General features: G+C 43.4%; 1 protein-coding gene across 3 annotated transcripts in view; it reads left to right on the top strand.

Moving 5' to 3' along the window:
• The window catches only part of JADE2 (jade family PHD finger 2), a 186,643-nt gene that overhangs the window by 20,945 nt on the left and 147,539 nt on the right, over positions 1-18,159 (top strand). For all 3 annotated transcript variants that reach the window (XM_063120744.1, XM_063120745.1, XM_063120746.1), the window contains 2 exons: positions 545-602; positions 6,826-6,911. In XM_063120744.1, the coding sequence (XP_062976814.1) occupies positions 545-602; positions 6,826-6,911 (144 nt within the window). The remainder of the gene's footprint in view (positions 1-544; positions 603-6,825; positions 6,912-18,159) is intronic.

The raw sequence follows: 18,159 nt of genomic DNA on the forward strand, positions 1-18,159 counted from the left end.
AAAGCCCTACAAAATGAAATCATTTCCACCCTGGTTTTGTATTTGAACTTAAGCTAAAGATCCATGCTGCTATTGCTTGGATGCTTTCCAAAGGGTTTCACCCAAACCTTTGGTCCACTCTTTTATTCCATTAGACAAGTGGAAACAAATAGGTGCAGAAACGCTTGATTTCATATTTAAATGCATTGTATATGCTTGGATTCTCCATGTCACAGTAATGGGAGTTCCTTAAATTTGTGTATATTTTAGGATTGTTTTGGATATTATAGTTGTCGTGCATGCTGCCTGACTCAAAATAAGATACACTCACTCATTATACATCCAAGTAGCAGAGAGATTTAGAAGGGAAGTGTTGCTGAATCTTAAACTTCAGTGATGTTCTTTTTCATTCTTTAAGCCCCCTGGTAATTCTCTGTCATTAGACTAAGTATTCGCTGGTTTGGTTGGGTTAATGCGATGTGTGGATATCCTGAGATAACAGTGATTTGGTGCCATAATGAGTTTCCTGAACAGTAAGTGTAATGCTCAATTTCTTTTGTTACAGATGGAAGAGAAACGGCGAAAGTACTCGATCAGCAGCGATAACTCAGACACCACTGACAGTAAGACCTTTAATTCAAGGCTTAGGACAAGATAACTAAACGATTCACCTCCAGCAGGGAAAACATTTGAATAATTACTTTGCAGACAGCCGGGAAAGCTACTTTTTCCTGGGTAGTCCCTGAGCAATAAATTGTACTCGGGGATTGCTTCTAAAATATGCTATGAGAAGTTAATATCCACTTACATATCTGGCAGGGGATGCCTTTTGTCTGATCTAAGTGTCCTCCTCCTCCTGTGAACAGTGTGGGCAAGAGGAAGCCATAAAAGAAAACTAATTACAAAACTTTGACCCAGACGAAGCCCTTATTAGACAGCACATTGTAAACCACCTTCTTACATGAGAGAATGCTCAAGGTCCAACCCATTGCGACATCATCCTTTTTTTGTGGTGCACCTTTCGGTTGAAGTCTTTGGTTTCTAAGCTCTGTTTTGAGGCTTTGCCACATTTTGGTTTCCTATATTCCACAAGTAACAGATGGGACCTTTCTGCCTTCACCTACCATTAGTAAAATGTCTGGTTTGGGCACTTAGAAGCCAAGGGCAGAATGAGTGCAATAAAAAGGCAACCTCATGTGGCTCACTAAATATACTGAAGCAATCCATTTTGGAGCTGCAACGTGAACACTATGTACTTTAGTTTGCAAATACTATGAGATCTTGTCAGTAATTTTCCCACCCTTAGTTACCTTTCAACAAGCTACAAGATCTGGCATTTAAAAACGGTACGACAATATGCAGCTACTGTCTGTTCCTGGAAAAGGAAGGTCATAGTTGTGTTTACAGTTACTCTGCGGGAGAGCATTTGTCAACAGCTAAAAACATCACCTGCTGCATAAATACCAAAGTCCAACAGAGATAAGGTTGTGCTGTTTAATACCTTGATTAACGATGCCTTAACCCTCCAAAGCCCTGAAGCGATATTCCAGAGTTGGGGAGGGAATCTACACGTCATTGTGAGGGCGCTTATATGCGCCCCCAGTGCGCCCCCACAACGACTGTGTAGACCAAGAAAGAAGAGACAGAGGAAGAGGAAGCGGTGGCTGGGGAAACGTCCGTGTCCTTGCCGCCGCCGCCACCTCCCCGCCGGCCTCCTGCTGCCGGGGTAAGAGCCACCCAGGTCGGAGAGCTCGGCTTCCGCTTCCGCCGAGCTCTCCGACCTGGGTGGCTCTTAGCCCGGCAGCAGGAGGCCGGCGGGGAGGCGGCGGCAAGGACGCGGCCAGTTCCCCAGCCGCCGCCTCCTCCGCTTCTTCCTTCGTCTCTTCTTTCTCGGTCTACACAGTCGTTGTGGGGGCGCATATAAGCGCCCTCACAATGACGTGTAGATTCCCTCGGGGTAAAGGGAAGGGATGATACTGAACCTTCGGTCAGCAACTAGGCCAAGCTACTTTGACACGGAGGCATGTTGTTTCCTTGGAAGGCCTGCTGCCGAGGCAGAGAGGATGTAGCTTATTGGTAGAACACATTCCTTGTATGAACATGGTCTCAGGTTCAATTTCGGGCATCTCTAGTTCCGTATTGCAGATAGCCGTGGCCCTTTCTCCTCACTACCAATCTTTTGGTGGTTTCCTGGCTTATTTGCAGTTTTCTCCCCATTCTAAAAGGTTGAAATGCGTCTTCTAAGGCTTAGTTACTGGCAATAAGAAGTTTAAGCTAAAATATGCTGGCATTTTGGCCCTGATGCTTTTGCATTCTGCCCTGCATTTCTGGGATTATTTGGAAGGAACAAGAGGCAGAGCTACATGTCATCCACATGGTGATGACGCTTCATCCCAAACCTCCAGATGACTTCTCCCACTGGTTTAATCTACAAGTTACAAAGCATGGAGTACAAGATAGAACCCGGAGGCACCCCAAAGTCCAGTGTCGGTGTGGTGGGACAGGACTCCTCCAGCATCACCTTCTAGGTCAGGGACGAGCAACTGTGGACCTTCAGATGTTTTGGCTTTCAACTCTCATCTGCCCTAGCCAGCATAGGCAGTGGTCAGGGATCATGGGAGTTGCTGACCATAACATCTGGAGGGCCACAACTTTCCTCACTCCTGTTCTAGATATATCCCTCCAGAACAGACTGGAGCCACCGTAACAGCATGCTCCCTAGTCCTATCCCAGCTAGGTGACCCAGAAGAATACCATGATGAATGGCATCAGGGTCCACTGAGAGGTCCAGGAGAACTATCAGGGTTTTGCTCCCCCATCTTTTTTCAGTATAATTCTCCTACCAGGCTGTCCAAGGCTGTTTCTGTCCTCAAAACTGGCTGAAAACCAGATTGGAATGGATCCAAATAAATATTATCCAAACAATTCTCCAAGAGAATCTGGAGTTGAGAAACCACCACTTTTTGCAGTACCTTACTCAAGAATGGTACATTACATACTGGATGATAATTATCCAGAATCAAGAGATTGAAATTCATTGTTGTTGTTTAGTTTTAAACAAAGATTTAATCACTGCCTCCTTAATTGGTTAAGAGAGACATTAACCATCTCTGAGGTCCAGATGATAAGCACAGACTTAGCATCCAGGAAAGGCATGGATCCAAAGAGCAGATGGTGGGTTTTAAACCTCCAAGTAACTTGTCCACATAATCAGGGTGCAGAAGCTGAAACCTAAGACAATGTGACTAGTTGAAACCCTGGCTGCATCCGTCTTTGACCATCAAAATGATGGCATCCAAGTTGGAACGAATGTGAGCAATTTTTGACTGCAAAATGTAATGCAGATTGGTCACAGTGAGCCTTTGACAGTTCCATCTGATCTACCTATCTTACAGAAAGGAGGCGTTTCACTACTTCAGAAAGCTTTAGTGGCTAACATTGTACAGGCACTGGGGGTAGAGTAGTAAGATTTCTTTGCCTCCCTTATTGCCACAGAGTAAACCCTAAGGTGGTCTCTCATCTGTGCTAGTCACAATTTTTTTTCACCTATGCTACATTTCTTGTCCACCCTGCTTCATAACCCTCAGCTCCTCTGAACACCAGGGTTCTGATATGGCTCTATGTGCCGATGACACTTGGGAATGATTGTATGGATGGCCCAAGCAGAGACCAGGATGTCAGCAGAACTATCGGTTCAAAACTCAGGAAACTTCCCTGGAAATCTCAGGAAACGAACAGCCTCCTGAAGCTGACCATTAACATTGGTCCACTATTCCTGCAAGGACTAAGAGTGGCCAATAGGTCAAATTTGATTAGATAACAATCTGCCCATGACACCTCCCTTTTACTCCTTTCCACATCACAAGTGGATTGATTATTATTTATTTATTTATTTATTTATTTATATAGCACCATCAATGTACATGGTGCTGTACAGATTACACAGTAAATAGCAAGACCCTGCCGCAAAGAAGTTAAGCTTGCAGAACCGAAGTTAACAGCTGCTTTCTCTAGTCTTGCTAGAGAGAGAGAGAGAGAGAGAGAGAGAATCTACAAAAATTGTAAAGGTGTGATCTCTAGTACTGGAGAGAATCTAGTATGATCCTCTCTAGGCTCCTAGAGCCTAGAGGATCTAGGCTCTCCCACACTAGAGGCCTTCAAGAGGCAGCTGGACAAGCATCTGTTGGGGATGCTTTAGGGTGGATTCCTGCATTGAGCAGGGGGTTGGACTCGATGGCCTTGTAGGCCCCTTCCAACTCTGCTATTCTATGATTCTATGATTCAGAGTAGAGCCTCTGAAAAAGAACATAAACTATTTATAGCAACACCTAAAGAAATAAGTTTCTGTGGCCTATCAATTTATGGGTGTGTGTTTTTATTCAGATGCTGTGGTATCATCTCTAAATTAAATTAAAAGGTAGTAGCACAACAGTGTGTAATCCTTGAACGTCTCGGACCTGTAAAACCCGCTCATTCCATGACCACTTGTGTGGTACTCTGCACCTCTTGTGAAGTACTCTTAATGACCCAATGAAATTAATGGCTTGTTGAAGGCTCTTGAGATCCCACAAGCGCTCTTGCCAGGCTACTTCACTACAGACCTCTCATTTTCCACCATGTCTAAAAATTGTCATGGTTGTCACTTGATAAGCATCTCTAGCAAGACTCCATTAAAACGCCGCCTCCACTACTATTGTTATTATATCAACACAGATATCAGCTCTTCACTGTGGATAGCATTGGAAGTGCTGTTTTCCATAGGCTTAAAGAGACAGGCATTGCATAGCAAAGCCAATGTAAAATTGAGTTACACGAGTTTTTTTAAAATGTCCCAGGGTGGGGAACATTTTTCAGCTGAAGTGCCAAATTGTAACGACATAAGAGGAGCCCTGCTGGATCAGACCAAGGGTCCATCTAGTCCAGCACTCTGTTCACACAGTGGCCAACCAGCTGTCAACCAGGAACCCACAAGCAGGACACGGTGCAACAGCACCCTCCCGCCCAACAACTGGTATATACAGGCTTACTGCTTCTGATACTGGAGGTAGCTCATAGCCATCAGGACTAGTAGCCATTGACAGCCTTCTCCAAGAATTTATCCAACCCCCCTTTTAAAGCCACCCAAGTTGGTGGCCATCACTACATCTTGTGGTAGTGAATTCTATAGTTTAACTATGCTCTGTGTAAAGAGTACTTTCTTTTATTTGTCCAGATCTCCCACCAGTCAGCAATGTTGGATGACCCCGGGTTCTAGTATTATGAGAGGGAGAAAAGTGTCTCCACACCATGCATAATTTTTTGCACCTCTCATGTCTCCCCAGTAGAATGGGGAAGGTCTCAGGAAACCATATTCTGTCTGTTGGCAGGGTCAAAATTAGAGCGGGTGGGGACAAATGTGGTCATGACCATTCTAAGCCTACTCAGAAGAAAGCAAGGCAAGGCTTCTGCATGTCAACTGAGAACGAAGCAGGACTGCCGTATCACTCAGCAGCACTTTCAAATAGCATCCCAAATACTAAGCCTCCATGTCTATTCACTGTTTTTAACTTTTGTAAACTGCCCAGAGAGCTTCGGCTATGGGGCAGTATATAAATTTAATAAATAAATAATAAATAATATTCACAAATATGCAGGTCTCCATCCTGCCTGCAAAAGGCACAGCTCCAAAACTTTGCAACAGCTCGATACTTTGCAGGGTATTCAAAGTTCAATTGCCTTTAAATGCCTTCGTATCTCTGTTCTGTGATCAAAGATAACACCAAAAGAATATTGCAGCTGAAATCGGAAATCCCCCGGGCTGCATCTAGGCCTGAAGTTCCCCATCCCCTGCCACAAAGCCAGCTTTGTTCATTCTGAGCATTTCATTAATACTTTCCTATGAGTTTGTTAGCATAGAGATTGTGATAGAGATCAGTTAACTCATGGGCCCCATCAGAGTAGCCCAAACAGAATGGGACTATGGGATCACTACAGTTTCTGGGTGTTGAGACAGTATAGATTGAGTCACAGCGGCCATGAAGAATCTGCACTTGGGGAAGCAGGAAAAAAATCTCCAAACAAATGGTTGGAACTAAAAGCTATTTAGAGTTAAACTGACATAGGGCTTCATGGCGAAAAATGCCAAGGTCATTTGAAAGAATGAAGCTCCCCAAATAACTATTGGGTGTGATTGGTGGTGTGATTTAATTTACTAAAGGCACACTCCTTTGCATGTTTAGGCAGAAAAAAAATAGTACAACTCCCAGCATTCACATGCCAGCCATGCTGGCTGGGGGAATGCTGGGAGTTGAAGGACTTCTTTTCTGTCTAAACATGCAAAGGATTGTGGCCTCAATGTGAAACGTGTTGCCCCTGCCAGGAATATTCTGAATGTTGGCGCTAAACAGGAAATTGATAGAATGATGATTCTGATTATGGTAGTTTCTGACTGGAGGCCTAACATTCTTGAATTCATATTTCGAGGCAGGGACAGAGCTGCCAGTGCCAACATATATAAACCCCTAATTCTGAGTGAGAACAGTGATGAAGGCAGGTGTTAAAAGTTCACATTAATCTTGGTAGAACTTTCTGAAGCTTTGGGGGGACCCCGGATAAAAAAGCTAGATACTACGTGTTTCTGTTACTTTTAAATCTTAGTGTCATATTTGAAAAATCTTAAGCCTACATTTTGTCTAGCCTACAAAATGTTGCCTGTGTATCTAAGCTGCTCTAGGATGGAAACTGTAGGTATTCAGGAGTTTTGAAGTGCCGGGTGTTGTTACACACAAGACAGCAGTTAGGCTGTGATTAGAATTTCCTTTATCTAATTCTTGCGTTCCCTTAACTTACCTTGTTTTTCTTCGAAAGGTCAGACAACATCAGCTTCAAGATGCTCCAAAATTCCAAATACAAAATCTGGTTGGTCAAGGCAGAAGGAGAAGAAGCCCTCAGAGGTTCGTTGCAGTTCATCTCTCTATTCATCTCTTTTGTTTGGTTTCTTATTATGACTATCCAGTTGTAAAGACAAAACATAGTATTTCCAAAGCTGAGGGCAGGACCAGCATTATGTTCACAAGAGGCTGTCATGGCACAGACCTTGGGCAGTGATGCAGATGCACAGAGGCCCTCCACTGCTGGGGGTCAGGAAGGAGTTGCCTCTGATTTCACGGGATCCCTGAGCATTGGAGTCTGAGGAGCAACTATCCCAGGGTTTCCCTCCCCCACTATGGATCAGTGACACTAGAAGCATGTCTGCACCTTCCTCCTTAGAAACTCACACATGATTCTAGTGAACCTCTACCTGAAGAGGCAGAAGGTACATCAAGACACTACCCAGGACCGTTGGAGTACAAGGATGGGTCTAGATCCAGTACGAGGAATTGTTCTTCCCAACTAGCAGTTGGGATGGGGCTAGAACTGGTACGAGGAATTGCAGCCATACGTAAGGGCCTCGTTGAGCTTTGCTGGAGCTCTCTAGTTGCTGTCCTTGGTGCTGTAGTATCTGATATCTGCTGACTTCTGCGACATTGCTGATCTAGATAAATCCCATAGGACCCATCCTGAACCCAAGATCAGTGCTTTCCACATAATAATAATAATAAAAAAAAAACATGCAGGCTTTCATTCATTGTAATGGGTACTCTGGTCCTGCCTTTGGCACATCTTTACTATGCCTGTATCATTTTTCATTTTGCACATCGGCATGGAACTACTGGTGGAGATTATGAGGAAACAGGAGATATCTGGTGTTGGGGTGATGGATGTCCATCTGCAGAAAGACTCTGGGATGGTTTTATATGTTGCTTTCCATAAAGTTCCCTAAAATTTAGAGCTGGCCTTGAGAGAATTATTTGTAGATGATGGAATGTTACCAACCTTGCAGTATTCATGGATCAGTCTAATGCGTGAATGAGCCTGACACAGTGGGAAATACTCCAACAGACTTCCTGATGGCTTCCAGTTCCTTTAGCTATTTTAAGACAATAGCTAAATTTGACGGGCTGACGAGCATCCGCAGCCGACCACAGTTTAGAGTTATCCTGCATCTTCAGCACAAAGCGGTTTATGTGTGGATGTGGGTGGTACCAATATTACCCTTTATATGTATTTGTTTATTTTAAAACTTCTGTGGCCCTTCCACAGAAAACTCTGACTAAGGCAGCACACAATAAACTCAAATGTGTCAATTAAAAACAATGAAACAGTAAAATACAACTCAAAAGAACAGTTCCTGACAGTCGGACACAAGGATCAACATTCAGGTTGCAGCTTAAATGCCCATTTTAAGAGGGAAGTTCTCCTGCCTCCTGAAAGGGTGGGGAGGAAAAGGGCTACTTGGTGGGATCAGCTTCAGGTACACAAACAGACAATGCTGCCCCACGATATTTTGCTGCCTGAAGTGGAGCCCAAATGCTGCTCGCCCTCTAGAGACAACATTTAAAAAGCCTCGCTGTGCATCATTCAGACACCCTCATGGTATCCTGCCAGCGTTCTGCCTAGCAGAGTTTGTTGCCGATTCAAAATTGAATTGCTGTAACAAGATGAACTAAGTGGGTTCCTTGAAATTTAGACTTCCTTAAGCCTGTTCTGCTTATATAAAATTCATAGGCATGATCAACATGTAAGATGCTGATGTATGTGTTGCCTTGCAAGGCTATATTTGTTCAACGGTGGCTAAAAAACTAGGATTGAGCCAGTAGTCTAAGACAGAGGAGCAGAACATCTTTCAACCCAAGGGTCAAATTCCATTTTGGAGGAGCTCTCAGGGCCCACATTCCAGTGTTGGACAGGGCCAAAGGAAAAAAGGGTGGGGCCAAAATACCACTGTATTTCAACTTAACACTCTTACTGCCATAACTAATGCTTAGGAAAAGCATTTCTACTTTTTAGAATGGAGGAAAACCGCACACAAACCAGGCAACCACCAGACGATCAGTGGTCTGGGCCGGGGGGGGGAGGGGGATGGGCGTTGCCTTTTGGTGACCTTTGGAGGTCATCATTTGGGCCCCAGGCCTGGCCTAAGGGGAGCTTTGCACATGAGTTCAAAGATGCAGTTGACGCACATATTCCTCACTGAAGATGTTACTGAAAGTGAGCTAATAGCTTCATGGTAGGTTCAGCATCTAAGTCAGCCCTGGTGCTATGAAGTGAGAAATTGTACATGCTGGTTTCATCTTGAGCGCAAGCAGTTACTTTCTTTAATGTCCCTGCCTTGTTACTTGTGGCCACGGACAGCTCATTTTAAAAGAAAGGTTAGTTATGCATATTCCTCCAGGCGTCCAAGATGCGGATGACACATAAGCACCCAACACAAGAACCAGACTCCAGAGAGATGAAGTGAATCACTTATCACAAGCTGAAGGAGAAACAGCTTGGCCTTTTCAAATGGCATCTCAAGGGTGGAAAACAGTTCTCTTTGGTTGCCTGAGGTGTCATTCTCCATTCCGCTGGTAAATACTGTTCCCTTCCGAGGTATCATGTTTCAGGAATTAAGTCTTTCCACAAGCCCAGCACACATAGAACTATTGCTACTCTTTTATTTTAATCCAGACTGAAAACATCAATTTCGCAGACACATGGGAAGATCTGACTGTTCATGTTGAATATCAAAAATAATAATTAACAGGGGCTTTAAACGCATTTATTTATTGCAGATTCATATACATATATGGTTACTGAGATAAACACACAAACTTTTTTTCTAGCATTGATGACTGTTGGTAATTAACTGTAAGCATTAAGAAATCATCATTTCTAAATGTTATAATTTGTTCCATTCTAAATACTACTACTGCTGCTGCTACTACTACGAACTAAACAGCACATTCACGTGTTCCACACCATTGACTCAGACCCTAAATTGCTCTTTGATTCTGGTAAGGAAGGGGGTAATTTCAGGCAATGCCCCCTTTGTTTACAAATTCCTGTAGCATATCCTTTACCATTCCCACCCCCCGGAATAAGATTTGGGGATAGGAGCACAGAGGTTTTGCATAGGGAATGGGAGTTGTGAAACCCTCATTCTATGAATGTAAATTCTGTTCTGTTTATGGAAGAAAACTTAGGTTCCAAGCTACTTTCTTGCAATCTTTACAACAAACTTGTAAGGCAAGTCAGTAGTATTAGACCCATGTTGCTGATGGGGGAGTTGAGACTGAGGGGCAAGGGCTTACTTAAGACTACTAGGCTTAAGTAGGGTGACCATATGAAAAGGAGGTCAGGGCTCCTGTATCTTTAACAGTTGCATAGAAAAGGGAATTTCAGCAGGTGTCATTTGTATATATGGAGAACCTGGTGAAATTCCCTCTTCATCACAACAGTTAAAGGTGCAGGAGCTATACTAGAGTGACCAGATTTAAAAGAGGGCAGGGCACCTGCAGCTTTAACTGTTGTGATGAAGAGGGAATTTCACCAGGTTCTCCATATAAACAAATGACACCTGCTGAAATTCCCTTTTCATTACAACTGTTAAAGATACAGGAGCCCTGTCCTCCTTTTCATATGGTCACCCTAGCTTAAGACTACTTACTTAAGACCTACTAGTATGGCAGAGGCAATACTTAAGCTGGGAGAACTCATCATTTATAGTTCAGTCTTGGCTGCAGTCCTATAGATACTTATCTGGGAGTAAGCCCCATTGAATGTTATGGTGTAGAAACATATTGGATGGGGATGCTGGGATCGATAGTCCAGTACATCTGGGGAGCACCAGGTTGGGGAATGCTGATATAGGGCATCTTTCACTTACCCTTTTTGTGATGCTGAGGTGCCCTTCATATTCAGTCTAGCAGCACAAGCAGGAATGATAAGGAATCAAAGGCATTAGTGCTATGTAGTCATTAGCGAAGTCAAGGGTGATGCTTATTATGAAAGACTGTGTGACAAGGGATTAGCTATCCTCATTTGCTGTGCAACTGGAAAAACGAGCTTCTTTGCAGAGAAAAAAAAGACACTAAGCCCTTTGTAAATACTGAGGTCATTATGTGGCATTGTCAGGACACCCAGCAACAATTCATTATTGGTGCTGCTTGCAGATTTCCCCCTGTCCCATTATGCAGTGTTATAGGGTCATTGGGCTTGAACTTTTCTGCTCCTTGCCTGAACATTTATTCTATGCAAGATAAGATGAATTCTCTCATAAGCCTGAGGTCCAATAGAGGTGCCCAAGGTAGCTGCATGTATCTTTGGAGATGGTAAGAATATGGAGACTCATAAGACAGTATAGGAATTGGTCCGCATGTGCTAAGCAATATGTTTTACTAACCTAGGCCTTGCTTCCTTTGTCAAAACGATGATTATTTCTCTTGCCTTCCTGAACCTATGTTGGAGTGGCCAAAACTTATGTCTAAAACAGCGTAGTAAAATCCAAACCTCAAAAACACAACAATTAACACAACTGATGGTGTAGGAAAGCACCATCAAGGATATTTGCTCATGGAGAAAACTTTTCATTGTCTTTTCTTTGACTCCAGCAGCACTGGCTAAAGCGATACAATACTGGTACCTGAAAATTATTATGATTAAGTGATCTTGTTTGATCTTGTGTGTGAAAACCCCTTTGCTATTCCCATCCCAGCAAGATCTCCATTACTCTCTTCCTGTTGCTTCCTGGTTTTCTAGTTCTTGGCCTCTGAGCAGGGCCACTAGACTGGGGTGACCATAACAAAAGGAGGACAGGTCTCCTGTAACTTTAACAGTTGTACTGAACAGGGATTTCAGCAAGTGTCCTTTGTATGCATGCAGCACCTAGTGAAATCCCTTCTTCATCACAACAGTTAAAGCTGTAGGAGCTTCTGCAGCTTTTAACTGTTGTGATGAAGAGGGAATTTCACCAGGTACTGCATGAGAGCCTAGGCTGTTGGACAGCATAAACATTCTAATTAATTAATTAATTAATTAATTGCATGCAAATGACACCTACAGAAATTCTCCTTTCAATGCAACTGTTAAAGATACAGGAGCCCTGCCCTCCTTTCCATAGGGTCACCCTATGCTAGACCCATCCTTACCGTGTTTAGGCTCCATATTAGCTGTGATTATGCAAATCTTGGAGTTGCCAGAAATAGTTTACTAAAACCATCAACTTAATGCAACCATCCTAAGGGCAAATGGCATGTTAAGAACCAATAGTGAAGAATAAATCATGCCTGATTTACATTTATATTGTGCCTACCTCTTGAATAAAACGTGCCATTCTGGTTATTACATTGTGAGACGAATTTAGCAAACTTTGGAAAAGTATAGAGGAAGATAAATTGATGAGAGACGTGGACAAGAGAGACGAGGGGGACTTTAGGAGGATAGTAAAAGGGAGAACTGAATCATAGAGGTATATAGAAATCGAAGGTGAATACAAGAAGGAGTAAAGTCCTTCTTAAACAAATACTCTTTCCCCTGCAGTCCGTGGGCTTCCCCCAAAATTTGCTCTGGAGGTTTCCCCAACCCTTGGAGCAGATTTGGTGGGGGGGGGGGGACAATAGAGTGATACAGGAGAAGGGAGAATAGTGGAAACCGGCATCCCTCCCCATTCCAGTCACAGAAGGCTTCCATGGACAGAGGGAAAGTAGTGTCTGTACTTCCCTCTGAAAGAGCCAATATTGGTTGCTTTTAGAAAAGGCATTGGGAACATCAGCTGCTTTCTGACACAGGATTCAAAACAATCATTCACAGTGAGGTGGATTCTGAAATACATACATAGATGAGGTCTGTAATGTCATCCTATTCATGTCTACTCAGAAGTACGCCTTGCTGAGTTCAGTGAGACTTTCTCCCAAGTAAAGGTTTCAGTCCACATCCCAGTTAAGTGAAAATTCAAAGACCAAAGCCAGTCCCGTCCTATGGCTCAAAGCCCCCATGTTGCCGTCTGTGCTGGTCTTGGAACTTGCATCTCTATTCTTTGCCAACGTGTCTTGAAATGTATGCAAAGTATAGTGATTCACATTAAGTGTGTTTTTGAAAAATGGCCTAATCTGCTGGTTAAGAGCACTTTTAATGCTTTGTTTTAGTTTAAAAGACCAAAACAGAATCAAAAGGTTTAGAGGTCAGCCAAAAGCAGATTTTGCACAAACACAGACTAGTTATCAAACTAGAAAGAGATCTAGTGTTTTCCAGTGACCCTTTAAGACAAACAAGGCAACTAGCAGCACTGGTGTTATCACTCTGGAGCTGTTTTTTGAAAGCGGAACTCTTGATGGAGGATTTGCAGTAGCATTCTCCCGTGAATTCCAGTGAGCAGTGGCTACGTCGCTCTTATTAAGAGCTTTTGCAGGTGACTAAAAAGAGACTCAAAATCAATATAGAAATTTCATAGGAAAGCGAGTGAGGAGGTTTGAAAGAGGGGACTGATGGGAAGAGAAAAATGTGAGTTGATAAGATGTGAAGCAAGAAGTGGTTTTTTTGTAAAGCCAATGAAAGACAGCACGTTCTGGGAACTAGGGAATTGGAACAGCTGTGCAGAGACCTGACAACACCATCATCATCCTTGACTGTCTTTGTGTCACAGTGGTAGTAGGGTTGAGCCTCAAGGCAACTCATCAAATTACCTTGCTTTCTCTAAATTAGGGGTGGGCAGAAAGTAGTTCTCCAGATAATTTTGTGTTTCTGCTCCCAGCATTCCTGACCATTGGCCATGCTGGCAGGGGCTTCTCGGAGTTGAAATCCCAAACATCTGGAGATCTAGCTTCTTCCCACCCTTGCTCTAAATTAATCTTCATTGAAAATCTCCTTACAGGGATGTAGTCCAGCATGTTTGAATGCTTCATGGAGTATATGTGTAATTCTAATTTTAGTGGGCTGCTGCACATAGTTATAGACTGCAAACTTTGACCCTGTTAGACAACATGCTAAGCTATGGTGGTTAAGCATTTTGAGGTAAACATTATGGCTTAGCGTGTCATGTGAACCATGATTTAGTGCATCATGTGAACCATTCCTTACCATGGTGGCTACATAACCATCGTTTAAAGATGCTCACTGACCATTTTCTGCAAAAGGGTTAGCGGCCTACCATGGCTTAGCATGTTGCCTGAACAGGCCCTATGGCTACATCTGAGCTGCTTAAATCCCATTGACTTCTGTGGATTTTAAGCAGCTTAACTGTTTGCAGAATTGCAACCACAGTGATTTTCTTTTGTCTGTTCCTTTCTGTTTCTGTTGGTTCAAATGTTTTGTAAACCCCTGGGCTGGGTTTTCAATTGCAGTCCAGGCAGCTGTCTCACCACAGAGATGAGGGTCTTGTCTTACGAATGTAACATGTGAACCAGGGAAGCATTATCATCATCTGACAGTTGAGGAAGAGAGTGGCAGATAGCATTTGTTCCTCCTGTCTTTAACAGCAGATCCAGACATTAACCATTTGTACTTTGAAATGGATTCCCAAGTACAGAATGCAAATATGTAGAATCATACATGGTATATTCATCCCATTTTCATTCTGCCTTTCCACCACTTGGTCCATAAGCAAATGTTTTGCAGGAGTGTAAATTGTAGTTTTCTCCAAAATATAAATTATCTGCCACCATTCATACTTTGAGGCCTGTAGGTTAATAGCCTGTCAAATGCAGGTCACAATTCTGTACACACTTAGCTGGGAGACAATCCCATTGAAATATGTGGGGTTTACTTATGAGTAAACATGTATAAGATTGCACTGCCAGTTAGAGCTTGATCTTAAAATTTACAATCCAGAAAAATTAAGTGTTTTGTATGGAATATCCCGATGCAGCAGTATGAACCATAATTTTATGTTTAAACTGCAGGGGTGTTATACTGGCCTTGAGGGCAGATTAATCAGACTGGAGCATTATGCGGTGGTCAGTTACTTTGGAGTAATCTCAGCAACTTCAGTATAAGCACACCAAACTAAAGATTCCTCACATCATAGCCTAAGGTTCACTTTAATACTTTTGCAACAGCATAAATTGAGCATAAGCAATTGTTCCAACACGTATCTGAACCCTCTCAGTGTGAGCACTACACAACCTACATTGCTGTCAGATTGTTCCTTTATGGGTCTGCAGCTGATAACATATTCAAATAAGCAAATTACTTTAGAAATGCCTGATCTGCTAATTAAAAGCAGTTCTAAGCATAATTTCCTTTGGTTTAGTTAAGATGTCTAAAGCGAGAAACATCCCAAGTCCTAAACAGATTTGCTTGAAAGGAAATTGTACTGATTTAAATAGAACCTAGAGCATAAGAAAAGCCACGCTGGATCAGACCAAAGGCCTATTTAATTCAGCAGCCTGTTTCCCACAGTGGCCGACCAGATGCCCATGGGAAGCCCATAAGCAAGCAGCACTGGAGGACAATAGACGTCTCCTACTGTTGTTTCCAGTGGCTAGTATTCAGAGGCTAGACTCTAGCTTGGCAATTCGAGGGCGCAGTCCACTATTCTATTGAATTCATTGGCTAAACTCCACTGGATCTTTAATGTTCTGGATTTACCTTTTCCACGCCCATAAAACCAATGCAAAAACAACTTGGACTTTTAGAAACATGCCCTAAAGAATGGAATATTTTTTCTAACCTGCTCATTTCTGGGAGGATGTAGCCACAGGGAACTATCTTGGATTAATTGGACCAGACCAACCAAATTTGATTTTGTGCCTATCTACTTGCCAAAGGCAAGAAATATATGAATTAATGATATGGTGAAAGGCTCTGAAACAAGGATGGTAAAGTGACTTGACTGTAATCTTGGTAGCAGTGCCCAAAGAAATAAATGGAAATCACAGATTCTTTACTTTGGTTTTTCAGGGAACAGAGGGAACAAAAGGCTTGAGAGAGGCCCGGAAAAACACCTTACCTGCCCACCTCCAGCCCTCCTATTTTATTTTATTTTTAAATCTTGGGGCAGCTGTGTGGCTCAGCTTGGCTTCTTCTCTTCTTCTCAGCCCGCTGCCAAAAGGAAGTGCTGCAGCAGCCAGCTGGTTAAAGCTGCACCCCCAAGGACACCATTTTAAATAAAAGTATTTTCTTTCCTTTGTTATAACTCTAAGTAGCAGTGAGCTGAACTGCTACTTTGTGGGCGTGCGACCAATGAGGGAGCTTTTTGGTACTCCTATGACCTCACTGGCTGTGCCCCTCCAATGGCAGTGTCTGATAGGTTGAGTTTGCTGCTACTCAAAGTTACCAAAAAGACCCTTTAAAATGACACACCGTGGGGCAGCAGGTTGATCAAGCTGGCTGGCGCTGATCACAATCACTGATCACAATCACTGATCACGGGGCACATCGGTCAAGGCATGAGCCTAAGCTTCCTATTTCCTGGCTTTGTGGAGTTTGAGCCAACACGAGAGAGTGATAACCTTAAACTAGCATTTTTTCAAATCACAGAATTGCCCTGTTTTTGGAAAAGGAAATGTGTATCATTATAGAGTTGGCAATCCCACCCTCTCCCTAATGCATTTGGATCTGCTTTGAATGTATATGACCCCTTCCCCAGGCACCCCACCAATCCACTTCCCCCATTTTGCCTGATAGGCCAGCCCTGCTTGGTAGCATCTCAGTGAATGTGATACTCTTCCCTCCTCCTCAGAACGCAGGGCTGGGCTTAGGAGTGCTGGTGTGGGGCAAGGGTATCCCTGCCTCATTGCTTTGGCGTTGGACTCTTGCCCCATCCCACGCAGCAAGGAGCAGCAGCCATAAGAAGGTGCAGGGAGGGGGAACAGTCCTGCTGTCCTCCGCTTGCTTCAGAGACCCTTGGCTTGTGCCACAGCAACTACAGGGACGAGGAGATAACGGATTAGGCTGCTCACAGAACATACAGCTTTGGCATCTCTGTGTCCCTGAGCTGCCCCACCAGTGCTACTGAATGGCTCTGGAAGCAAGATAGCAGCCTTCATGACCCCTTGACTCTTCATCCTGTCGTTAGTTGCCAGGGCATATATGTGGCTCTTGCATCTTCAGAAGATATGCCAGACATTAGTTGCAGCTAAGAGATAGGTTTATTGCAAACCCCTGGCAGCTTCTGCACAGAAACACATTTTTAGTTATTTTGCTCCACAATATTTATTTAGCGTTATTCTTCTGATTTCATATTCAAACTGATTTTTCTTTGAGCTGAAAGCTGCGATTGGTTGTTTGCGCTCTACGGTGTATGAATACAGTCATGTTAGTTGCTTTTCTCTTTTTTAAAAAAAAAACCTCTGTGGCCGATACATGTGACTATTGCTTCCTATTGATTTGAGGCTTTTAATTCTTCGGATGTGTTTAAAAAGAATACCAGCCCACATTCTTGAGCAGACCGTAAATAAGAACCTTGCCCAGAGCACATTGAAACGTGCTTGTGGCGATTTGATTCAGCCGCTGCCAGTCTCAGGAGCTCCGAGGGAGTGGGAATGACATATATTTTCATTGGGCTGATTTTTAATGACGGTATTTATCATGTTAAAGCAGGAGCTGAGGCAGAACCAATAACTCTGAAGGAGAGGCTACCAGTCCGACACCCGCAGACTTGCTTGAGCTTCCGACGGCAGGGATTCTGGCTGGCCTTGGCAGATCCAGATGATTGACATAATTTCTCAGGGGCAGGCCTGCCTAACCCGTTGCCCTCCTGACATGTGTTGGACTACAACTCCCAGCATCCCCCATCTGCATGGGGAATGCTGGGAACTGTAGTTCAACACATCTCGTGAACAACCGGTTGGGGAAGGCTGCTCAGTGAGCAGGAACTCTCCTCTTCTCTGGGTAAAAGGATTCTCTATTCACAAGCTGCCTCAGGCAGGAAGAGTTCCGCAATGATTCCGCAAAGCAAATGAGTTGGAAGAGCACACATGTTATCCGAGCAGCCAGTTGGTAATTTATCTGTCAGTCAATACAAAAGCCTTAATCCAGCTAAAGTTAGTTGTGCTGAACTCGTGTTGAAGCCAGCGAAGCAACATTGTTGAGTTACTTAAGTCCCTTTGCTTTCAGTGGGATGGAATGGCAAAAACTGAAAATCGGTGGAAACCAATGGGACTTGCAACAAAATGTTGCAGTGGAACCTCCTTCCTAAAAGGAATGGCTCCTGTTCAGAGTTTCAGCCATCTGTTCCCTCTAGAGAAGGCTTTAGACTCTTCTGCCATTCCAACTTGTTTTACTTTTCCAATTGTCGCGCTCTATTCTGTGACTACTGAGCCTGCTCAGTCATCATTGGCCTTTTTTGTGTGTGGTATTAATTCACTTAGCTTTTTCTTCCCCCAAAAAATATTTTTTATACTT

This window comes from Elgaria multicarinata, chromosome 3, assembly GCF_023053635.1.
Source record: "Elgaria multicarinata webbii isolate HBS135686 ecotype San Diego chromosome 3, rElgMul1.1.pri, whole genome shotgun sequence".
In the NCBI taxonomy this organism is placed as follows: domain Eukaryota; kingdom Metazoa; phylum Chordata; class Lepidosauria; order Squamata; family Anguidae; genus Elgaria; species Elgaria multicarinata.